The sequence below is a fragment of the Haliotis rubra genome, unplaced genomic scaffold (assembly GCF_003918875.1).
Source record: "Haliotis rubra isolate DU_JTF1 unplaced genomic scaffold, ASM391887v1 Scf546, whole genome shotgun sequence".
NCBI lineage: Eukaryota > Metazoa > Mollusca > Gastropoda > Lepetellida > Haliotidae > Haliotis > Haliotis rubra.
The window spans coordinates 54,054-80,397 of record NW_025767242.1 but is presented as its reverse complement, the minus strand read 5'-3'; the positions used below and the strand labels follow the sequence as shown (position 1 = coordinate 80,397).

Genomic DNA, 26,344 nt, shown 5'->3' with positions numbered 1-26,344 from the left:
TATCAGTATCATTACCACTCAATCTTTATTTCGTACAGAAGACTGACTGACTGAGTTTGGTTTTACGCCGCTTTTAGCAATATTCCAGCAACATCACGGCGGGGGACACCAGAAATGGGCTTCACACATTGTGCCTATGTGGGGAATCGAACCCGGGTCTTCGGCGTGACGAGCCAATCGTACAGAAGAGGCCACAGGCCTAGAGTACATATACATATATCGGATGGGGAATTACATAAATAAATAATATTTACATTACAGTGATAAAACGTTTGTTCTATATTCAACATTGTATTGTGAATGAACATGGTAAGATTTTGTAATATATTTTTAATATTACTGCTTATAAGAGTAGAGAATTTTATAATACTTGGATGGACATAGTACGTATGAAATTATACGATAGACAGGTGATAAGAGTGAGTGAGTGAGTGAGTTCAGTTTTACGCCGCTCTCAGCAATATTCCAGCTATATGGCGGCGGTCTGTAATAATCAAGTCTGGACCAGACAATCCAGTGATCAACAGCATGAGCATCGATCTGTGCAATGGGAACTGATGACATGTGTCAACCAAGCGAGCCTGACCACCCGATCTCGTTAGTCGCCTCTTACGACAAGCGTGGGTTACTGAAGGTTCATTCTAATCCGGATCGACCTTCACGGTTAGGTGATAAGAAAGTGATATTCGTCTTCAATTTCATCGAAATAGAAGAGTACATATTCTATCTTCTTATAGGACGATTCCCCACATGACTACAATGTGTGAAGCCCATTTCTCGTGTCCCCCGCCGTCATATTGGAATATTGCTATATGTGGCGTAAAAGTAAACACATTCACTCTTATAGGAAATATTTAGCAAGAGGTTCCCTGCGCACGTCCCGTCAGCCTATGGTGCACTTATCAACAAACTTAATCAACTGTGTAAATATCCTCCTTCTAAACTATCCCCTTGATGTGAACACGCACGCACCTCTAATCCCTTTTAGTTTCTGGCTTTGGCTATAATCATCCTATTGCCCAGTAAAGGGTACAGGACCCCCTCCCCCTCCCCTTTTTGTTTGTTTGAAATGAGCCGGGGTGGGTTTCAGGGAGTTCGGACCCTTCCCTCTCCCCTGTAAATTCCTGAACCCGCCTATGGTATACATACATCCGCTCCTTTTCAAGTCACCTTCTTACTTGACACTTTGGGTTTATTAAGAAAACTACAAAAGCTAGACGATGTGTCCAGGATTTATGCATTGTTCCTTATCATTTGGGGCTTGTAAGGTCTAATGAGACTTGCATCCATATAGTTTAACTTTCTAAGTGTCTCAGTTTAGTCCTAATCCATGCATGGACTGAACATTTTCAAGGTTATCTTTGCAGAAATGAAAACGAGCACAATATGTCACATGATCTCATGGGACCGACTTCGAAAATACCAGCTCCTATGCACGTGACACGTTGACGGCTATTAATAGGAATGGTCACGCCCCGGATGTTAAATGCATTTTGGGTAGAACAACATGGAAGCACACATGAAGAGTTGTAGACTTTTAGTTGTCTTCGGTCTCATTTTGTCTGTATTTGGACAATGGGAATCCCAAGAATACCTAAGAAGAGAACACACATTGACGAAACCATATCAAGGTATGTCGAAAGCATTATAATGTTCTTTTAACGGAAAGAACAGGTAGATCAACAGGTCATCGCGTTCAGACCCCCATATTTCGTTCACTTCTCATTTTCCGCAATTTACGCGTCTGAACACTTGCGAAACGACGTGATTGCACATAACCTTTCTTATACTCGTTATACGTAGCCGTGGGATGTTTACATATAGGACCTGTATTACCAAGAATACAGGGTAAAGTTTAGTGCGTGCATCTTACTGCAACGCTATTTGGATTTGTCGATTCTGTCTTTCCCTTCTCACAGTCACATGTTGCGTGCACCTTCGATCCTTGGGGTTAGTTATTTTAGGGTATCCTTAGGCCTTCGATCAAGCAACCCTTTACGAACCTTGGTTTTATTCACCCTGTTACGATCCTTTGGGTTGTTTGTGTGATAGGGTACGGGTCAGCGACCTCTTTTCATGAATAAATCAATTTGACTTTTTGAGGAAACTGAGTACATTTTCATGCATGTGAAGAAAGATAAAACAGCTGAATGCTGATGACTTGGTAAATGAGCACTAATGTCCTGTGGTGTGAGGCAGATACAATAAGTGTCATGAATATAGGGTAACACATGTGAACATTTATTTATTCATAAATAGAATAATACATCAGCAGTTGATGTATCATTTATTATATTCACAGTGCCTCTCATCGATGCTTATAGCCTAATGTTTTTGTTATGGGTATATTGATAGGATAATTATATGCTCAGGATACAATAACAGATTTTCAGTTTATTATTTCAAAATTATCGTGGTAATTGACATTACTGTACATATCTAATTACCAACCCAACACAAGTAGAGGAGTAGCGAACTCACATTGCCAACTTAAAACCAGGATGAGTAATATTACAAGCAAACATTTACCATAAGACCTGGTAGCTATCGCTAAGAACTAGTGCCGGATTACATGCTGTTTACCCCCTAGTCACAACATTTAAACAATCATGTACACCATGGTACATGTAGGGGTAGACAGGGATGTCAAGAAGTACCCATTTACTTTGGATAACATATTTTTACCTTAGAAGTGGTCTTATTTAAAGAGATCTGTAGATGAGACACACAAGTGATAAACACACCAGAATATCAGTGCGATTTAGCTGCACCTGAAAGACTGCGGTGTTGCCAATGTGTTAAGACATGTTATAAATTGTGTATTTGGCTGTTGTTAACTTGCACAAAAAAGACTGAACAAAAAGTATCTATAGATATGCTTATTCAGTTTGCTAGTACAAATGTATCTCATAAGGATGTTTCATCACCATTGTAGATTTGTACAATTAGGTCAGAACAATTTTATTTCTTGTTTTACGAATTATTGTCGTCAGAAAACCTAAAGGCAGGAGGAAAAATTAAAAAAAATAAAATACCAGTCAAAGTAATATTCCTTCTAAATACTCAAAGTATTTTACTTTGGGCAATTTATGAAGTGTATATGGGGCAAAAACAATCTAAAAACCTTTTTTGTAAGTTTACATTTTGGCCAATAGAATATAATTAATTTTTGGTTTTATTTTTCTTGAAAAAAATAGGACAGGCAGATCCGTGAAACAAGAAATAAAATTGGTTTGGCCTTATCATGATTATAAAACCAGAAAAGCTTAGTTCTCTGTTGTTGTACACCTTACAAGTTACATCTATGACGATGGGAATGGGATTCAAAGCATGTCAAGCAATGTGGACAAGATGAGAGGTGTAATCCAGTCATGGTAATCTGCGAGGACAGTGTGGTACACTAGTAGCCAAGTGGTTAAAGTGTTTGATCATCACACTGAAGACCCAGGTTCAATTCCCCACGTGGATACAAGGTGTGAAGCCCATTTCTGGTGTCCTTAACCATGACTGATATTGCTGGTATATTGCTAAAATATAACTCAACTCATTCATATTGAGGGTTCAAGATATAGGGTACCCAGGTTATGGATGTTTTGCTTAATTTCCAGTGATTTTATTGATGTCTTCGATGATTCAAACAGTTATACTTATTTGCTCTGCATGGAACTCAGTTAAGAATATTTGTGTCAATTCTCAGTTTGTAGTGTTGTGTAAGATATTGTGCTATATTCATCTGGTAAACTGCTCTGTGGCAAGGGTTGGCTAAAAAGATTGATAAACAGAAAAATTGTTGATATGGAAGCTAATGGTTATCAATATGAAAATAGTGTCCTTGATAATATTGTTCATAAACTTTTGTGATAGAATAAAGGTCTAATTTACTCACACAGTACACAAGGTAAGATTTTTAGTCATGTGCTGCTTTTAAGTTGTGTTCATGATGCTGTTTTGGTAGTAATCCATGCATAACTTAAACATGATAAATATGTCACCATTCACCACTGGTCCAGTTGTGTGAAATATAAAATAAATTTCTTCAGATTTTTTTTGCAGTTTTGCTTAAAGTTACTTCTCTGATATATACCGATAATCGATCGATATTTAGTTAACAATTATCAATCTTTATGATCTATATCAATAATGAGCCCAGTCTGTGAAATATATTCCAGTATCAGTCCATGTCTTAGTATTAATGGTGAAGTAACCACTAAATTGGCACTTGGATAATGCACTTGTATGTCTCATTGCCTCATATTACATGGCGACTGCCTCCGTTGTGTAGTGGTTAGAGCGTCCGCCCAGAGAGCGGAAGGTCGCGAGTTTCGATCCCCGACTGCGTCATACCAAAAGACGTTAAAATATGGTACTTGTTGGTCCCTGCCTGGCGCTTGGCATAAATGGGTACATCAAGGACTGGTCGGCTCGGAGTCAGTATAATGTGTCTGAGTGGGGTATTCATGCTTCACTGCGGCATGGTATCTCAGTGGGCTAGCACTATAAAACCAGCTTCAGTCTGGGCTAGTACAAGCAGCCGCACTTACACATACACTCGCATGCACGTCATCATATAAGCGAAATATTCTCAAGCATGACGTTAAACCCAATTTCACCTCACCTCACCTCAGATTACATGGCATAATTCTGCTCAGGTTTCAACATTTTCTATGCTATATGTGTACAACACAGTAATCCTGCACAAAATGTGAGAATGAAGCGAATCAATTAATATATATGGATTGTGGAAAAACATATTTCCATTGTTTATACAAGCCTCCCATCATGCCTGGTATCAGGTGTTCCGCTGTCATGGCTTCATTGGCTGAGACAGTAGCAGGTGTTCCAGATGGAGTTCCATCGTGATGGTAATCTCCCTGAAGTAATAAAATGACAGTAATATTAACATGATTGTCATCAGGATACACACATAAAACTGGATGAAGGCATTTAAGCCATTCTACTCATATCTGTGAATCTTCTGTATATAAACACCACAATCATACATACTGTTAGTAGTGTGTTGTGAGAGATATATGTCCCTCATTTTCTATAGTCAAAAGTCTTATCATGGTCATGGGAATGTAGTTGTTCTGTGTACTATAAATGAAATGTACTATTGTAGTAATTTTTTATCATGCGTATCCATGATATACTTGACGATCATGGTAACAGATTGACTATTGAATTGTATTTTTTTTTTGAACATGATGAATATGATTGCTGTCACCATGAATGCTTGCAATGGCTACATATAATGATTGCAAACCATAGTTCATATACTGGCTTCAAAACTGTCAGTGTTGCTGTCCACGGAAACAAAAACACCCCTGGGAAATCAACTCAAAACGATCAAGTTTCTTCACAGACCAATAAACCCCATAGTCTAAGAAAGGCTTCTCACTGATTGCTGTCCCCATTGTCACTTGTGTTTGCTATTATCTGTTTTTGTTTATGGTAGTCATTATGCATATATACAGTAAAGATCTGGGTTAGAATTAGTGTTCAGCAGCCCATGATTATTATCCCCTGCCACAAAGTGGGAGAGGGATATTGTTTTGAGCTCCTTCAGTCCATCCTTCTGTCTGTCCGTCAGTCCGAGATGATGGAAACAGATTTTCTCAGAAACTGTTATAGATAGGGAAACCAAATTTGATGTTTTCAGGGCATGAATGCCTTGAGGGAGTTTAAAAACAGAAACTGTTTTATAATTTGTTTTAGAGTTACGACCCTTGTCATGCGTTTCTTGACTTAGTACACAGTATCCTCAATGGAAACTGATTTTCTCAGTAAATGTTATAGATAAGGAAACCAAATGTGGTATGTGTTTTCAGGAAATAATGTCATGGTGGAGTTTAAAAACAGGAACCAAATAGGAACAGAACACTGTGGTGTGGGATATTGATGACCATGTCTTCTTGTTTACCTCTGTCATATTGCTGGAATATTGCTGAGGGATGCAATAAACAACAAACAAAGTAACACTATGCTTCAGGACAACCCTTTTGTTCCTAACAACCAACTTGTCATATTTTCTTCAGCACGTTCATTGAGTAGCTGTAACTGTCTATGCAAAATTCTAGATACACTGTAATACTAAGATTAGCCTTTTAGCAAGTATGTATCATATGCCACATGTTGCACTTCATTATGTTGATTTTTGACTGATGATAGTATCAGTTTCAAAAGAGATGGCTTATTGCACATTTTAATCAAATGTAAACTTCGATTTAAACTTTAATTTGATCATTCTTAAACTGTATTTTTCTGGTCATAACTGGGACATTTATTTTCACAAGTCAAAGTAAAGGCCGCCACAGGCCGATTTTAGTAAGGCATACAGGAGTAATATTGAACAAACTCATTTTGACATTTTCCATGGCTATATTTGTAAAAAAAATTGTGGAATTTGGTATTCATTTTTAATAAAATGTTCGTCACGATATGGCTGAGATATTGCCGATGTGTCGTTAAATAATAACTCACTCACTTTAATAAAATGTGGAGTCAGCAGGTACCGTATGTTCCACATCTTGCATTACTCTAGATTTTGACCTTGTTATTTCCATTCTTTTTATCATGTTCAGTCCAGGTGGTTACTTGTCTCTGCTTCTTTGAAATGAAATTGCTTGTGTCTTTATCATGATGATGAGATAATCAGGATAATAATTTGTTTAGATCATAAGATTTACTGTTCCTTTTACATATTTTAATTCTTAGTATATTTGTTATGCAACTTTCGAGATTTCGTTATGTCATTTCTGTCTGTGAGTTTGGTTCGGTGTCTCTTTTGATGACAAATGTTCTTGACATCATATACATGTATAGGTGAGGTGAGGTGAAATGGTGTTTAACGTCATATTTGAGAATATTTCACTCATATGATGACATGCATGCATGTGTATGTGTGGCTGCTTGTACTAGCCCAGACATAACTGGTTTTATAGTGCTAGCTCACTGAGATACAATGCTGCAGTTAAGCATGAATACCCCACTCAGACACATTATACTGACTCTGAGCCGACCAGGCTATGTTGTACCCATTAATGCCAGGCAGGGACCAATAAGTACCACAGTTTAAAATATTTTGGTATGACGAAGCCAGGGATTGAATCCGCAACCTTCCACTCTTCAACTTAATATGTAAGTGAGCTGCACTATCGGGTGCTGTTTTTATTTATGAAATCATGCCATGATTAACAGGTAGGGGTGTTGTGATCTTGTGCATAAATTCTTTGTTACCATGGTTGCAGGTTCTGGCATGGCAGTACCTCTGTGGGACTTCCAGGGGTCTACACTGGTGACCAATCAGTACATCCGGCTGACCAGTGACCACCAGAGTCTACAAGGAGCCATCTGGAACACAGCTGTGAGTTCACCTAACATTTGGCAAAAACATGAAATTGACAATATTTTTGCCATTGTATGTGATGTTTGATAACATATGTAAACATGCCCATAGATGTGCCATGCATCACAGATTCTATCTGTGTGATTCTTTCCATGCCAACCAGGCTAACAACAATTACATTGTTTTCTTAATCTTCATTGATTTTGCTGATGTCGACTATGGGCATATCTTGGGGATATGCATGATAAATTGTATGTGAATTGCCATTCAAATACTATCAGATCTATAGGTTTCATAATATTAGAGCATAGATCCTGATTATCATAATTATATTTTACAAAGTTGAACCAGCTTTTCTATATTTGTTGGTTGAACATGTTGACCAAGTTCATGAATAAAATAACCCAAACAGCATTATTATATGAACATCAGGATTTTATAGGATGTAGAAATGTGAGTCCACCCAAATATATATAATGGATGCAGAAAAAAGTATATGTTGTGTCTCTGAAGATGTGATAGAGTTCTGTGGACACCATTAACTCTTACCATTTAGTACAAAACACAGTTTCATTACCAGATTTCATTTATTTAGGACCTTTGAAATTAGTAATTTGGAAAGGCCAGTGTAAATTCTGCTCATAAGAACTCATTCATTCTAATTTCTTAATCAAGTCAATGTCACATTTGTTATCCCCCGCAACAATGAAGTTGTTATCCCCTGCAAGAAACAAGTTCTGTCCGTCCGTGCGCCCGTCACACTTTGTCCGAAGCATATCTCCTAAACTATTTAACTAAACTTGGTACACATGTCAACCATGATCCCTGATGTGCCTTTTGGGGGTTAGAGCCAGATATGAATTTTTTTTTTTTCTGGTTTCCATGGAAACATGACTTAGGCTGTGGTTATTATGAGGATGTCATCTAGTCCGGAGCAGATCTTCCAGTTCCAAACTATACATGCTAGCTTCATGAAACTTGGTACATATGTCAAGCGTGATCCATAGATCATATTAGATGTGCCTTATGAGGTTTCGACCCAGATATGAATTTTATTTTTGTTGTTTCCATTGAAACGTGACTTAGGGTGTGGCAATGAGGATGTCATCTTGTTATCCCCCGCAGCGCGTTTTGCGGGGGGTATTAAAATGGACTCCGTCCGTGCACATTTGTCTTTTCAGGAGCAGCACTCTAAAACCATTCACTATTTCTTCACCAAACTTGGCACATAGATAGATCTGGTGGTGTACTGGTGCCTTTTGGTAGTTTTGGATTTCTGAATAAAGTATTTTTGGCATTTCCATGGCAACAAGTTTGACTTAGACTGAAATTGGTGATAGTGTTCCTTTCTGGAGCAGAACTTTAAAAACCTTTCAATACTATCCTTCCACTTTTCTACATACACACCTAAATATTTGACATAATCTTAACTCGTAGACATAATCATGAAGAGTATTTTGCCATTGCGGGGGATATTGATGACTTTGTCTTCTTGTTGCATTTCCATGGCAACAAGTTAGGCTTCAACTGATTTTGGTGGTAATACTCTCCTTACACTTTGCTATATACACTCCAAAACATTTGACATTATCATAACTAGTACAGGGATGGAAATAACCCATTGCCCAACGTCCGAGTCCAGTGTTTTTTTCTGTTGGGCAAGCAAATTTGTATATCACACTGTACCGGTGTCCAGTTGACTTTCCAATGTTAACCATTTTGTTTATTTAAAAAATCAACAAGAAAACGGACGGTATAGTGGAAAAATTATCAGTGCAAGTGATTTTACATGTGCCACTGTACCGGAGTACACTAGCAATTTTAAAGTTATTTCCACCCCTGTAGTAGACATTTTAATGAAGAGTATTTTGTCATTGACGGGGATATTGATGACTTTGTCTTCATGTTTCATGTCCATCATCATGCTTATAAATATAGGTCCCTGTCAGTCTATGCTGGTTGTAAGAAACTAATTGTGGGGATCAATATTCATATGTCATTTACTTTATTGTATGCTCCAGGTGTAGTTGTTTACAATGTTTACAGACAAAGGTCATGTTGCTGGTATATTGTTTAGTACAAAGTTAAACAAGAAACATGTGGTTGGTCAGCACCACTGTCATATTTTATCTCACTTAATGTACCTTGAACATTTTAACACATGGTTAATGTATATAACGGAACTGGGTTCGAACAGATTGGCAGTCTGACAAGCTTTGTTGAACATGTCAAAGTCATTCAAAAACAGTTATTTTTCCTTATCCTGACTCATGCTCTTTTTGCTTGTCTTCTTCTTCTTGCGAACATAGTGGAACACTTGTATCTCCCTAATTGAAGCTCCCTTCAATTTAAAATCACTAATTAGTATTCACCACGAGTTACCTCCTTTCCACAAGCTCGGGAACGAGGGCGCCACCTCTACCCATGTGCCTCACTCTCTCCTTCTTTGCCCAGTGAGCTGGACGTGAGAGCGCCTGTGTCTCCCGACACACTATATCCTTTGAATTATATTTAGTTAGTTACCTCGTATAGACATCTATAGAGGTTTAGCTAGTATCCTTCAACGATTATATATTGATATTTAGTCGCTTTTCTACAGTTTAGTCACGGGGCGCCGTGTTTGTTTCAGTGGATTACGCTTGATGAAAATTCTGTACTATTGCAGATTACGCTTTTATGCTGCTGCTGATCCGCCTTTAATATGATGTAATGGCGCCATGTTTATTATATTCACATTGCAGTTCGCGGTACTAATTTATCCAATTCTACCTTTTATTAATATTTACTTTGCGTTTGGCACGCACAGCAGATAGGTCGGCATGCATGCAGAGTCTAGTATGACTGATACACGGAACCCCTCGCCAGTCTACTGCTGTTGGCCGACTCCCTCCCGTGTGGTGTTCCGCTAGAGTGGTGGAGAGGTGTGGGGCGTAGTCCGCCATCTCCAAGAAGCATCCTGCTTCCCCAGACATCCCATCGTCGCAGCAGAAGACTAGAGGGTTTTTCTACTACATCTCAACAACCCGAGACCGTTCCCATCGAAGTTTGGGCCTGTATGATGATCAGCCGGTCATCATACCCGATGTACATCAAAGATTGACCGATGTCGGCACAGATCAGCATGCAGCCTGATGTACCAACGCGCCAGATATGCGATGATCGTCCTGAGGGTCCCATCATTACCAACACTCAACGCAGACGCCGTCGCACACCCAGGGCAGCGTCGACCTCTGAGGGAAAATCAGCGAAGTCTACTAGGACTTTCTCAACCGAGATTGTTCCAGCCGATGACCTGGACCTCTACGATGATCAGCTGATCATCATCCCGGCGTCGCCACAAGAAACGACCGGTGACAGCTACAACGACATCAGCAGAGATCACCATGCAGCCTGATGCCTCTACACTGATGCGGACGATTTTCCGTTGGACCCCTCCATTAACACCGCAGATTAAGCACCGGCGACCTGCGTCGCCGCAGACCATCCCAGAAGACATGATCGACAAATTATGAACATCATGGAGGACCAATATCTCGCGGTAGCAGGGTCCGAAGCCTTGCCAGCGAAGGCTCCAACGTAGACAGCACCCCAGAGGCACCCCCCGTCAACGTAGCAGCCAGGACGATGTCACCTTCGCGAAGGAAGTCACGGACCACCTTGACGAAGGACCTAGATGTACAGCCTTCGCGAAGGCGGAAAGAACCTAGATGTACAGCCTTCGCGAAGGACTTCGCGAAGGCAGGATAGATCATCACCTTATGCGGTTTCATCCCTAGATGTGGACTCGGACCATCAGACATCACGGAAGCCTTCGCGAAGGTCATATCGTCGTTCCCCGGACCGACGCGAGAGGAAGCTTCGCTAAGGCATGCGCGAAGGACACCTGAATCCAGATCATCATCATCTAGAAGGACATCGAGGGACTATACAAGAGCTTCGCGAAACTATCAACGTTCCCCTCACAAGTCTCCGAGAAGATCAACCCATAGACAAGTTGATCATCGATATCAAGTATAAGAACTACAATCGTATATTGGTTCTGTTGAATCCATGACGAGGCGATATGTTCGCTGGCCTAAATAGATCTAGAACGATCAATTAGACACTTATCACCAGACTTCAGTAACCGACTTCTGAATATGATAAGATGATCCATGCGGCCCTACTTAGGCAAGCGTAGCCGATCCCACATCCTGTTAAACACAGAGGCTGTTCACGAAGCAAGCTCATATATATATTTATATATATATATATATACTAATCGGGCTTTGATGACTCGACACCTTCGCGATGGTCGGAAGGCTAAGTGGCTCCAAGTCTACTTCACCCAGAAGATCTAGAAGGGATACTTCGAGAACTTCATGCGAAGTCTCCGCGTTCACCGAGGAAGTCTCCTCCAAGGTTTCCATATACTAGCCACTTTCGTCATATATAGCTACTTTCGTCAGTCCGTTCAAGACGCCGCATAAGTTGATTATCAACTGTATGCCAGATGCCGCCTCTATAAGCCTACTGAAGATAATTGCTCAGGCTATTTACAACACAGAACGTCGCTGTATTATTAGTCAACGACATTTCATAGATCTTCACAGAAATCAACTATTCCGTATAATTGCTAATATACAATCCCGGACGACGATACGATTATCTACATGCGTGACCATTACGCATATCTGCAGACAATTCAATATCGAAATTGAACAGCAGCCTTGTTACAGCGAGTATAACTCTTAATCGTCAAAGTTTCTGAGAAGAAATATGTACAACAAGTTCAACGTTAATTCTACAATTATGACGATACATTCATGTATACAGTCTACAAGCTCACAACTTGCAAGTTGTTTATACCCTTATATATAAGGAAGTCGGAATTATATTCAAAACTGAAATTACTTTCACGACAACCAGGAAAATAACCTACCCAGCATAAAATTACAGAGCGAGATATTTCGCCGGAGGAGGTTCAGCGGTTACCATTAACCCTCGAAACACGTGGTCACTCGGATAACTTCGGGAAGCTACGGTGAAGACCGGCGTTTATGCTAATATCAACGGCGACAAGAATTTATTCAAGGTGGGTTTTTCCTACACCGGTGACATCACAGCTGGTATTATACAGAATCAAAATGCCTTGTTCTGATTGGACCAACGCGGGACAACGACCTACACAGAGGTCGATCTCTATTCACAGTTCAAGACTTACGTCCACAAGTGACAACTATATATCAGTGAACGAGCAAGCCTCATTACAGTCCAGTTAACCTGAACATTCATGATTAGACTGCCTTTCTTCAAGTTAGAGACCTCCCCTGTCAAGTTAAGACGAGGGATCGGCAGTCAGGCGATTTTACATAAAGTTCAACGAGGACAGACACACCTGGTTGTGCACCTACATCGTCAAGGACTTAGCCGCTAATTACCTAGACGAAAAGATACAAGTGGATCTAAATCCACAGCGTTTCAGACTACAGCTGAATTTCATCAAGCGACTAACACAACTAGATGGTTAGTAAACCTACTAAACTTCTGTTTGGAGAATAAAGCGGAAATTTCACGCCCAACCTGGGATATGAATATAGTGCTCCAACACCTCACAAGTGAGGTTTATGAACACGCCTGGATGACATACTTGGACCCCATGATACGATGATTCTATCAAGATGGCCAGCAAGAGCACTGTAATTTTATCTCCACCAAACCAAACAGGAGGAAAAAATGCAACAGATTATTTCCTCTATCATCAACTTACGCAGAGTGAAGTCTCATGTACTATATCTCCATTTGGATCAGAACTGTCATACTCACGTGCATATGCGGATGGACCTATTCCGACCCTCCATGAGCTTAATACTCATGATATTATAGCTAACTTCTACAATTGTTCTGCACAAATGTGATTGAAATAATGGAGGGTTTATTTCTGGAAATCCGATATGGTGGTTGCAAACCATTATCTGAGAGATATCACCACCGAGGACGTCTCAGGTATACACCAATTCGATCCCATGGTCCTCGCACAACAGCTGACAGTTCCTCGGAGAAGATAAGTCAATCTAACAGATTTTACTTATCTTATAACAATACTAAATAGCTTCATGCTATATATAATTTACTTAAGTTCCTTTTATCATCACAGTACTATGATTATTACATCATACAATATATAAGTTAACAACTCTACAGAGTTTGTTATTATATATATTTACCTTAAGTTATTCATATCTTAAGAGTAATACTATGGTTACATGATAAATGCATTAGCTAACAAACTCTACAGAGTTTTTGGCTATTTTATACATAGCTTAAGTTAATTAAGCTAACAAACTCTACGGAGTTTTACTATTATATAGGTAACTTAAGCTAATTATACCTTAAGCATAGTACTATACTCATATTATTAAAATATATGGGCTAACAAACTCTAAGGAGTTTTGCTATTATATAGGTAGCTTAAGCTTATTCATATCTTAAGCTTAGTACTATGTTTATATCATATAAGTAGATTAGCTAACAAACTCTAAAGAGTTTTTTGCTATTTGGCTTAAGTATCATCATATTTCTAAGCAATATGGTTATATTATAACATGTATTAGCTAACAAACTCTACAGAGTTTTAGCTATTATATATGTAACTTAAGCTTATTCATATCTTAAGCGCAGTACTATGTTTATATCATATAGGTATATTAGCTATCAAAACTCTAAAAGAGGGTTTTGCTATTATATATTTCGGCTTAAGTTTCATCATATTTTAAGCTTTATGGTTTACATTATAACATGTATTAGCTAACAAACTCTACGGAGTTCTTGCTATTATATATGTAGCTTAAGTTTTCCTTCATAAGCTCAATACTAGGTTTATATCATAGCTAACAAACTCTAAAGGGTTGTTTTCGCTATTATACAATTAGCTTAAGTTTTCATCATATCTTAAGCAGTATGTTTACATTATAAAGGTATTAGCTAACAAAACCCGACGGAGTTTTGTTATTATATATATATAGCTTAAGTTTCATCATAACTTAAGCTCAGTACTATGTTTTTAACATAAAAAGTATATTAGTTAATAAACTCTAAGGAGTTTATTTTGCTATATACATTTAGCTTAAGTCTAATCTTATCTTAAGCTTAGTACTATGGTTACACTATAAACATATTAGCTAATAAACTCTACAGAGTTTTTTGGCTATTATATATGTAGCTTAAGTTAATAATATCTTAAGCACAATACTATACTCATATTGTAAAATATATTAGCTAACAAACTCTACGGAGTTTTGCTATTATATATGTAGCTTAAGTTCATTATATCTATTGTAAAATATATTAGCTAACAAACTCTACGGAGTTTTGCTATTATATATGTAGCTTAAGTTAATTATATCTTAAGCACACTACTATACTCATATTGTAAAAATATATTAGCTAACAAAACCCTACAGAGTTTTGCTATATATATGTAGCTTAAGTTAATTATATCTTAAGCTCAGTACTATACTAATATTATAAATATATATTAGCTAACAAACTCTACAGAGTTTGGCTATTATATATGTAGCTTAAGTTAATTATAGCTTAAGCACAGTACTATACTCATATTATAAAAATATATTAGCTAACAAACTCTACAGAGTTTGGCTATTATATATGTAGCTTAAGTTAATTATAGCTTAAGCACAGTACTATACTCATATTATAAAATATATTAGCTAACAAACTCTACAGAGTTTTACTATTATATATGTAGCTAAAGCTTATTCATATCTTAAGCTCAGCATTATATCTATATCATATAAGTATATTAACTAACAAACTCTAAAGAGTTTTGCTATTATATAATTAGCTTAAGTTTAATCATATCTTAAGCTTAGTACTATGTTATATCTTAAAGTATTTTAGCTAACAAACTCTAAGGAGTTTATACTAGCATATTAACAAGCTTAAGTCTATTAGTCTTAAGCATTGTATTAATGTTATATATACTTTATCATAATAAGTACATGGTAATAACCTTTTATATGGCAGCTGATAAGTTAGCAGCAGGAATTCATCAGTTCAGTGCCTTTATGAAGTTCCCATAGGGTTATTACAATCATCACAGTTCAAATCACTAATTATTAAAAAATCCAAAGTATTAGATATTCCCACCTCCGTTCCGTAGGATGCTACAAGCAAAAAGAGCATGAGTCAGGATAAGGAAAAATATGTAATTTTGGAGTAAAATTGATATTTTATACTTATCCTGACTCATGAGGTCAGCCCTCCCATCCTCCCCAAATAACACTTTGGATTTCCCTGTAAATTCAAATGTTGGGCTCAGTATATGAGGAGAGAGTGAGGCACATGGGTAGAGGTGGCGCCCTCGTTCCCGCGCTTGTGGAAAGGAGGTAACTCGTGGTGAATACTAATTAGTGATTTTAAATTGAAGGGAGCTTCAATTAGGGAGATACAAGTGTTCCACTATGTTCGCAAGAAGAAGAAGACAAGCAAAAAGAGCATGAGTCAGGATAAGTATAAAATATCAATTTTACTCTAAAAATTACATTTTTGTTTGTCTGATCATGCTCAAATTTACCATGTTTACACAGGATGTATATCTCAATTTACAGCACTGTTACAAGTACAAAGCCTTGGCCCCACTAGCTGTGGACACTCGTTAACATGTTAAGAAATAATTATTTTATGATTTATACAAATTTACAGTTTTTTTCACCTATCGCATCTATTTAAACTGTGTTAACCAAGTACTTGGAGGAGTAACATGTTTCAGGGAAAATGTTATTGAGTGAGACATGTTTTGTCCACAGCCATGCTTTGTACGGAACTGGGAGCTGCATATTCAGTTCAAGGTTCATGGGTCTGGGAAGAACCTATTTGGAGATGGACTCGCCATCTGGTACACCAAGGAAAGGATGCACATGGGTAGGTAACATTAGAGCTACTTCTCCATAATCATTGTACTCATAATGATGAGTGAGTGAGTGAGTTTAGTTTTACACCGCACTGAGCAATATTCCAGCTATATGGCGGCGAGTCTGGACCATACAATCCAGGGATCAACAGCATGAACATTGATCTACGCAATTGGGATACGATGACGTGTCAACCCAATCAGCAGGCCTGACCACCCGATCCTGTTAGTCGCCGCTTACGACAAGCTCATAATGATGACTTGTTTACATTTTGCTATGTGTACACAGGTAACGTTACCTTGTAATGAAACAGGGATGTAAGCTTTAATCATATGTTTAAAGAAATGAGTTTCATGATGAATTTGACAGTTGTTAATTGTCAATGTATTAAGTACAATAATGTAAAATTAACATTAAAGTTTCTTCATCTGTACTTGTCTTGTTGTCAGGGATATACACATTGTGTATATTGTCACTTTTACAAGGCTGTAACATTAGATTTTGCTACACTTAAATCTGAGAGAAATGTTAGTTGTTATCTAGTGATTTGATGTGATAATAGTAACTTACTACAGAAAAGTATATAACCTGTTCTGCTAATTCTGACAACCTTGTGCCATATCAGATGTATGCAGTGGTGGTGTTGAGTTAAATGGTTTCCAACATTCACCTTTCAACCTACATCAAATAGTTTACTAAACTAAGTGGTCTGTTTTCAGTCCCATAAATTATTCGAGCAGTTATGCTAACAGCAATTTTCAAAGGCCAGATGTTGAGCTTGACTAAGTGTCTAATGACTCACAGGAAACTCAGCCTGTTATTGATATATGATTTACACATTTGCAAGAGGACTTCAAGCTGTTATTGCCAAAATGTGGTTTGATAAATGTTATCATCTGAATTTTGTCTTATAACAAGTAATTCATTTTATGAGGTTTCATGACTTCAACACCAAATGATATTGCCGATTGGACACCTTTTGGTTTTTTATGGAGTTGAGTATATGGTAACATGAACAGATGAACCAGGAAACTTTAATTCCATTTGGGAATTTTAACTGACATTTGCTGCAGGCTTGGCACTGAGTACTGGACTTGTAGCAGGTCTAGAAAATCTTCATACTTCAGTATTGTAATTGTTATTAAATCAGTACTCTTCATCACTGGTTTGTGAAGGGGATAAAAGGATGGCTTACGTGACTGTTTCTGTGACAGGTTCGATCTTTGGCAGCAAGGACAACTTTGTTGGACTGGGCATCTTCTTGGACACTTACAGCAACCACAATGGGCCACATAATGTAAGTTTGGAGAAGTAATGGTTAATCATATTGCTGGCTTTGATATAGATTATAGAGATCAGTAATTGTTAACTAAATATCGATTGATTATCAATAATTATCAAAGATGTAACTTTGAGCAAACATGTCAAAAAAAGGTAGGGGTAGGGGGGTAGCCTAGTGCTTAAACAAGTGTTCGCTCGTCACGCCGAAATCCCGGGTTCGATTCCTCACATGGGTACAATGTGTGAAGCCCATTTCTGGTGTCCCCCACTGTCATATTGCTGGAATATTGCTAAAAGCGGCGTAAAACTCACTCATTCACTCACTCACTTTATTCATGTTAATAATATGACCAAATGATAGCTGTGAGCTGTGAGTCGCTGACATACATGTTACTTTCAGCACCAACATCCATACATCTCTGCGATGGTGAACAACGGTTCCATGTCCTACGACCATGACACCGATGGAACACACACACAGATTTCAGGCTGTGAGGCCCAGTTCCGAAACAAGGACTACGATACCTTCCTTGCCATGCGATATGAAAATAATGAATTGAAGGTGTGGTATATATGTGTTAACAACAGCAGAATCAACATCATCAGTTTTATGTTCATTAATATTTTGATATGTTTATTTATAATTTGTAATCAGGTCAGACAATTTGTAAATTATATTGACATATTTTAACACTTAAGTTTGGACATTTGCATGCTTTAAAGTGATCCACAATCTATTGTTTTCATCTAGTGGGAACACAGCTGCTGTGTATTACACTGATCTAAAAGGAATGACCATAATCTGAAAAATTAAATATTATTTTTCTGTTTCAGGTTTCTACAGATATTGCCAATAAGAATGGCTGGGCTGAGTGTTTTCGAGTGTTGGGAGTCCGGTTACCTGTAGGTTATTACTTTGGTGTGACAGCTGCAACAGGAGAGTTAGCAGGTCAGTGAAATGCCCATGCCGAAACAATCCGTAGAATTTTAACATTAGTCTGTGTATTCTTCATGACTACAGCTTGTTCAGCTTGACCTGATCAAGTGACTACTAATGCATTGCGTGACCGTGTCACAACTGGTTGGGTCTATTATTGTGAAGGGGTGCACCTTTATCAGCTGAACCTCAAATTGTCCAAACAACCGAGACAAGGTCGCCGTTTGACATCTCACTGTCGAGAAACCGTCAGCAATGTCCTAACTTTCTTTTAAAAAGAAGCTTCAAATGGTGTAATGTTTGGCTTTAGACAACTATTGGGACAGAATTATTGCAGTTGAAGATGAAATAGAAAAAGTGATAATTGAACTGGGTGTAGAGAGTGATAGCGAGAGCGAATCAGATTAAGAAAGTAATTGACGTCTGTATGTTGTAAAGTTAGTTAGTTTGAAATGATTGTTTTTCAGAAGTGTTGTTTTCCGGGACAAGTCCTATAACGAATACATGTACGCATGCTTTGCACGAACGCAACATTAATAGCATTCTCTGCTCCCCTATTTAATGACGTTAACTCGACCTACTGTTTGTGCCGTTTGACCTCCCGGGTCATGCATATGTAGAGTAGGTTAGGTCAAGCTGAACAAGCTGTAATTTGTGGTGGGAGGCCATCTTGTCATTGGCACAGCTATTGCCTGTACAGAGTTGTGTCCCTTAGGTCTGCCAGAGACTTCTGATTGTTATTTGAGTCCCTGTTTTGCCCTGATTATGTTTCTAGGTTGCTCAAAAGAGTTAAACTTGTGAGAACGGTGTCACAATGAGCAGCTACCCCATGATATATCTGAAATACTGTTAAATGTGTTGTTAAACTCACACACTCACTCACTCTTGTGAAGTGACAGTTTTGTGGTTACAGCATTGACATTTTAGCCAAAGACTCAGGTTCCGTTTCTTACATGGGTATCGTGTAGATAATTGTGGTGCCCACTGCCATCATTGGGCTGGAATGATACCAGCATGCTGTTTTCCAACATGTGATATGTGGAATGAAACCAAACCCACTCATGTTCCATTGAACCTAAGGTAGTGACAGGGAGGGAGGTATCTTCTCTTAATTTAACTACTGGGTCATCATAATTCTGTGTTGTCATGGTAGTGTCTTAAAGAGACTGATGTGAAGCTTTGGTCAATAATCAAGGAAATGTGAAAGGACTCTGTGGAAAATTATGTCAATTCTAAATGAAAGTTCTGTAATATTTGACATAGTCAGCAGTATTACCATTATTACAGGCTGCTACATGGCTGTTGGGTAGCTTAGTGGTTGGAACATGTGCTTGTGACACCTGATGCCTTGCTTTGTTTCCCCACATGGATATCTTGTGAGAAGCTCATATGTAGTGTCTCATGCCATGATATTGTATGAATATCAGTGTTGGGAATTGGTTAAAATCTCACAACTGATGGTTGGTTCATTACCAACGAGCAATCATAAAAAAAAATTGGTTATCGTCATTTTAAGAATTGTTCTATTCAGGTATAATTGCCGATAGGTATAATGTGGTTCTGTAGGTTTTTTTCAGAAACTATGCATTTGCATTTGCAAATTTCACATCCAATGTAAAATGACGCAACTTGCTATTTTAATGTGATGACTACAATGTATATTATGAACATAAACTTCCTGGAGTCGTCAAGAAATATTCAGTCATGACTTTTCAGTAGGTGAAGTGAGTTTTCTAAGAAATTATCACGTTTTCATGCCTTCTAAGATATGTTCCATCGTCAAGGGTTTCAAACACTAAAACGGTAGTTCTAAAATCGTTTGTGTTCGATTATGAGAAAATGTGATCGATTGCTTGGTCGTTAGGTCACTACAACCAATCTTCGATTATTTCAATTAATCAGAACACCACTAATGAATATATCATGTAGTGGTGTAAAATCTCACTCACTGCACTACAGGTACATTTTGTAGTGTGTGTACAGATTGTTTTTACCTTTTGTTTATAACTGTTTCTTCTATTTCAGATAACCATGATATTATTTCAATGAAACTTTACGATTTGGATAAAGAAACAGATTCAGTGAGTATAACATAGTTCACCTGTTTAACTAAACCGATCAGTGCCTTTACCCTTTTGGGGTTGGGGAGCACTGCAGTTCAATTCAGTCTGCACAGCTGCACTTGTCAGCATTATATCTTTGCTCTTGGGATTTACCAAAGTGGTTAGCATCTGAGACATGCATTACTTCAGGCTTTCCTGTCACATTGAGCTGACTGACTGAGATATGACCAACTGAGTGAGTGAGTGAGTGAGTGACTGACTGACTGACTGACTGACTGACTGAAACAGCATTAGGAAATTTGTACTGACCTTGACAGAATGATTTGGTGAGCTATTGTACCTTGAGTAGTTTACGCATTAACTTTTTACTGTTCCGGTTTATATTATTTCAAACAGGAGGATGGGTGGATATACAGCGATACAAGAACGTTTGTTATGTTTTTTAGCAGGACATTAATTTAGCTGAGGTGAGGTGAAATGGGGTTTAACATTGTACTTAAGAAATTTCGCTCATATGCATGCATGCGTGTGTATGTGTGGCTGGTTGTACTAGCCCAGCTGGTTTTATAGTGCTAGCTGACCATGCCGAGATACCATGCCGCAGTTAAGCCTGAATACCCCACTCAAACACATTATACTGACTCCGAGCCGAGCAGCCCTTGTTGTACCCATTAATGCTGAGCGCCAGCCACTAAACAAAAAGTACCATATTTTAAAGTCTTTTGGTATGATGCGGTTGGGGTTCGGTGGCCTTACGCACTCCAGGCGGATGCTCTTACCACTACACCACAGAGGAGGTCCCACTAATTTAGGGCGGGCTAGAGATGACAAATACTTCAGAAAATACAGAAGACCTAAACAGTAAAAGAATTTTTGAAAAATGTTTTACTTTTAATGGTGTCTCACTGAAGAAGCTTGTTTCAAATACCAGATATTTACCGATTATCACCCTTTGTCTGTCAGTACTATGCTTTTATTGTTCTTACCTGAAAAAAAATTTCTTGTGAAATGAATCTCAAGTAAGTGGAAATTGAAAATGCAGAATTCATTTTATTTCATTTAAATATATTAGTCCAAAATGTTCAGTATCTCAATATTGTTTTCACAGCTTCAGCATGATCAGAAGCTCATGACTTAACCATGTTAATATGTCATTGTGTAATTTCAGGATAAGAAAACTGAGCCACCTTATACCGGCCTGCCAGTGGCAGACCATATGGAAGCCCCAAGAGGTAAGGATCTTGGTAATCTTATCACAATTACACACAGGTATACACACAGAAAACGAAAATATTCCCTCACTCATACATCTTTGCATGATTGGTACTCTTAAAAAAGAGGTCATAAAAGTATACACAGAACAAAATAATAGTGCAGCCTTTATTTCATTCAAATCTGAATGTGTTTGTTGATGTGTTTTCAATATCAAATTGTGCAGTTTTCAGGACATAAAACTTTTCAGATGTTAAAAACATTTTTGAATCCTTTGTAATTTTCCGAGGGTCATTGTAAAATTAACAAATATAATTTGTCACTCAACTAAACAAAAATCAGTCCTGAAATATGTCATCAATGCATTGATATATAAATCAATGTACGTTGAGTATTGTGTAAAACATGTACAATGGTTTTACAATGATTTTACATTATCTTTGAGATCCTTGTATGATCTTCAGTAACCCATGCTTGTTGTAATAGTCAACTAACAGGATCTGGTGGTCAGGCTTTCTGACTTGGTTGACATGTCATCCCAATTGCATAGATCGATGCTGATGCTGTTGATCACTGGATTGTCTGTTCCAGACTTGATTATTTACAGACCGTCGCCATATAGCTGGAATATTTTTGAGTGCAGGGTAAAACTAAACTCACTCACTTGTATGACCTTTGTCAGTCAAGTTCAATTTGCATGATCTAAAGTTTTACAAATAGTTATTAAATCAGGTGAGCTACAGTGTCATATTTTCTGTACATCTATAAATAACATACCTCTTCTTGACTACTTGATGTATGATTAGTTCTAGTTATGTTTATAGACAAGCCTTCCCAGGTTTAGAACTGATCTCCAACATGGTGTTGTAGGCCCCAATAAGTAAATAGGGTAGTTGGGCTCAGGGACTTGGTTGATAGCGGTGGGGGAGGTGGTGGTGGAATTGGGTTTAACGTCGTGCTTGTGTTTATCATCTTGAGAATATTTCGTGCTCATATGATATCTCCTATCGCATATCGTTTTGACAGTAGATTTTGTGCCCTGACAATGCTATGACATCATCAACTTGATGACATCTGTATGACATGCAGCGGCTGCTTGTACTAACCCAGACTGAAGCTGGTTTTATAGTGCTAGCCCACAGTGATACCATGCGCGTTGATAAAGTAAAAATATCCTCGGTGAAGCATGAATACCCCACTCAGACACATTATACTGACTCGCGGTGAAGCATGAATACCCCACTCAGACCAGTCCTTGATGTACCCATTAATGCCGAGCGCCAGGCAGGGACCAACAAGTACCATATTTTAACGTCTTTTGGTATGACGCGGTCGGGGATCGAACCCGTGACCTTCCTTTCTCCGGGCGGACGCTCTAACCACTACACCACGGAGGCGGTCTTGGTTGATAGCACCACAGGGCATCGTTCTATGGCTGAGGTATTTCTGAGTTGGATGTTACCTAACAGTCAGTGAGAGAACAAGCCCTGGTTTAAAACTGATTGCCAGCAAGGTGTTGTCGTGGGAGACAGCTAACTAAATAGGGTAACATGGATGACACACAGGCCACTGTACCATGAATACACAATGCCATTTAGAAACTGGTCAAATGAAACACTGATTTACCAATTCTAGTACTGTACCATTGGCTGAAATATGTGGGTGATGTTACCCAACAGTCAGTGAGACAAACAGGAAACACTTAATGTCGTAATTTTGCTGAGAAATGTTCTCTTCTGTTGACAGATCGTGTTGATGACAACAAAGGGTCATATCTCCTGGGCAGTCTGACTGGATGGAAGCTGTTTGTTGTGATTTTCCTCATCCTCATTGGCATTGGTGTCTGTGGGATTGTGGGATTTGTTGTTTTTCAGCGTAACCAGGATTACTCCCGAAAAAGATTTTACTAAACCCTTTACCTGTTGTATATTTATTTTATTAAGTGGTAAATAGTTAGGGTTTGACAAAAAATAGTTTGTGTTGTCAGATGATTACGTAGGGGATCTTTTGTTATGAGAGTAAAAAGATTCAGAAAAATCTTTAAAAAAGAGGTGATGGGGGGTTTTAAGCAACAAAGCATTCAAAAAGGGTTTATTTTTGTATATTTGTATATTGTGGGACGGATGAGTGATGGTATGCAGGACATGCATTGGAGGAATGCATCTTTTTATACTGTATGACTTGAAAAAGTATGCGACTTTAGTCAGTTATGTTTCAAAACCAGATGTGTTTGATAACAGGAAGAACTTAGTATTCAGTGATAACCTTATGCTGGTGATAACGCATTTAATGTCGTGATTTGAGTACCACTGGTTTCGAGTACCACTAGTGTGTAGAAAATTGGATTGGTGCAAGATTTCCGAACTGCAAACACTTTTTTACTTTGTGTTTCTCACACATGTGGTTCTAAGTAGTGATCAAATCCCAACATCAGTAAAGTTCATTGTTGTTTATTTGTCAAATTTAGTGCCATTTTGAAAACATAATTAATAAAGATACATATTTCACTTCATGTACTTTCGAGTTAAAAATGTGTTCTGATTTCCTCTGAGTTAATCCATGTGAAAATTTTACTTTTTTGGTATGTATATGAAAACAATACGAAAGAAGGCAGGACAAGTGGACAGTTGTGTACACTCCTTCAAATGACAGTGATCCCGAAGTTAACTGTAGAACAAGTCAGGAATAGGCAGCCATGTTTCCTAGAATACTAATCATAGTGCTCCAACCTGCAACTCTCAACTGCTCCAGTTTGCTGTTAGTCAAAACCATCATCTGTAATTTTCTGATGATTTTGTTTTGTATCATGCACCATGATGTATACTCTGTACAATCTTTGGAGGTGCTGGTAAGGAACAGTTCTGCATTTGTAATGCTGATCACTCTGCAAAGGTTCCTGAGATACATGCAATGCTGTGAAATTTAATGTTAAAGAATGTTTGGATCTTTATCAAGAACTAAGGCAATTTGTGTTTGCTAGCTTCCACTGAGCTCTGAGCTACCAACTCCAAATTTCACAAATGTCTAATTGAATCAAAATTTTGTATTTTTTGTCATTTGAACAAGCTTTTTTTTTCATTTCTATGTTTTGTAAACAATGTTTTTCTATATTTGCTTCAATGAACGGTAACCCAAATGAACATGATTTTTTATGATTTTGCTTAAAAATATCAGTTGTTTAAGGTATTTGTCCACAATGGTCAAAGATAAAAAAAACTGTTTAAGCATTGTTTTAAACCTAAATTTTTCTGATTTGTGACAAAAAAGACATTGGCATGATAAAAACTCACATTTTACTCCCCAGTCATCCATGACAGAAATGTGTTTGTTTATGCAAATTTAAGGAGGGTGTTTTGATTTCAGGTTGTACTTTTAGTCAAATAGTCATTGTTCCTAGTGAACCTGATTTTGAATATATCTGTGTAAGAGATGGCAAAACTTCATAGCATTCCAGAGTGTAAGAATAACTATGAGCTAGAAATGGAATGAAACTTTTTGTAGTTTCTTTTGTCATACATAAGTAAGCTGTGTCTCAAAGGTTTGGCAATACATACTTAAGTAGCCCTGAAAAAGATTTATTTACCGGATAATCCTCCATTGAGAATGATAACAAATTCAAGTTGCCTTGTTTATCATATGCAATGTTGTAAATAAACTGTATTACTGTATATGAAATACAACTGACTTTTTTTTTTCGAATATCGGACTTAAATTATTACTTGAATTGTATATGTCTACTCAGTCAAAGGTGGGTTTGTCTTTGTAGTTAAGTGTGCCATATACCCTGCAAAACCTCCTTCTTGATCCAATATTTTGTTTTTGTAATTCATGCTATAGTTTATTTAGGTGATAAATGTGAAATCCTTCCAGATTTGGGGTTGTTATTGCATATTTGATACCTAGAAATTATATTTGAAACTGATGTAAATGTTCCCAATAGTAAATTGTGTTAAAGTTTGGTTTCTGGATTAAGTGGGTTTCACTGTATAAGGGAATGGGTAGTTAATGGGCAGTGGATGGATTAAGTTCTGAATAACACTTCATGATTGCAAAATACGTTAATCTTTTAATATTTTGACTGCAAAGACAAAAATTGTCTTCAAAGGTTTGAAAACAACCATGGTCTTTGAAAGTGAAAGTATGATCATATGTAACCATGAAAACAGCACATGGAATATTCCTTAAGCAGCGTAGTCTTTATGGACAGGGAGGGGATTGGATTGAACCTGTATATCCCACCAGGGAAGGCTGTCTCAGCCATGATGTGGGGATTCTTTGTTGTACATTTGTCATTCAGTGTTCATACCATCAACCACATGGTTTTATGGCTTGCATGCCACCAAGGTGTTGACATTTTACTGCATTCATTTCCATTAATATATTAACAGATATGAGTTGGTGTAAATTTCATTAGTCATTTTTTCAAACTACATAACGGGCTTACCATTGCATATTCTGAATGGGAGCTGGACTTCTCTTGAAGAAATATCATTGTTTCCGAAATTACCTCAAAGAAATTATTCTTGGATCAGGGAATTGCTGTGCATAGTGACAAGTGTTCTGAATAGAAATACAATTGTTCAGCTCTCTTCAG

General features: G+C 37.8%; 1 protein-coding gene across 1 annotated transcript; it reads left to right on the top strand.

The window, feature by feature from the left end:
- The first annotated feature begins 1,497 nt into the window (after positions 1–1,497).
- LOC124253588 (vesicular integral-membrane protein VIP36-like) lies at positions 1,498–24,957 on the top strand. The gene is made up of 9 exons (XM_046687395.1): positions 1,498–1,631; positions 7,248–7,363; positions 16,153–16,267; positions 17,472–17,554; positions 17,939–18,100; positions 18,373–18,487; positions 20,501–20,556; positions 21,707–21,770; positions 23,497–24,957. Exons 1-9 carry the CDS (start codon positions 1,508–1,510, stop codon positions 23,658–23,660), a joined length of 999 nt encoding a protein of 332 aa, XP_046543351.1. The 5' UTR covers positions 1,498–1,507; the 3' UTR covers positions 23,661–24,957.
- Positions 24,958–26,344: the final 1,387 nt, after the last annotated feature.

Bases quoted from the DNA above. Each gene is read 5' to 3' on its own strand.
- LOC124253588 (XM_046687395.1), top strand. From the start codon at position 1,508: ATGGAAGCACACATGAAGAGTTGTAGACTTTTAGTTGTCTTCGGTCTC. The intron at 1,632-7,247 runs GTATGTCGAAAG...CCATGGTTGCAG, and splicing joins ATTGACGAAACCATATCAAG to GTTCTGGCATGGCAGTACCT. The intron at 20,557-21,706 runs GTGAGTATAACA...GTGTAATTTCAG, and splicing joins TGGATAAAGAAACAGATTCA to GATAAGAAAACTGAGCCACC.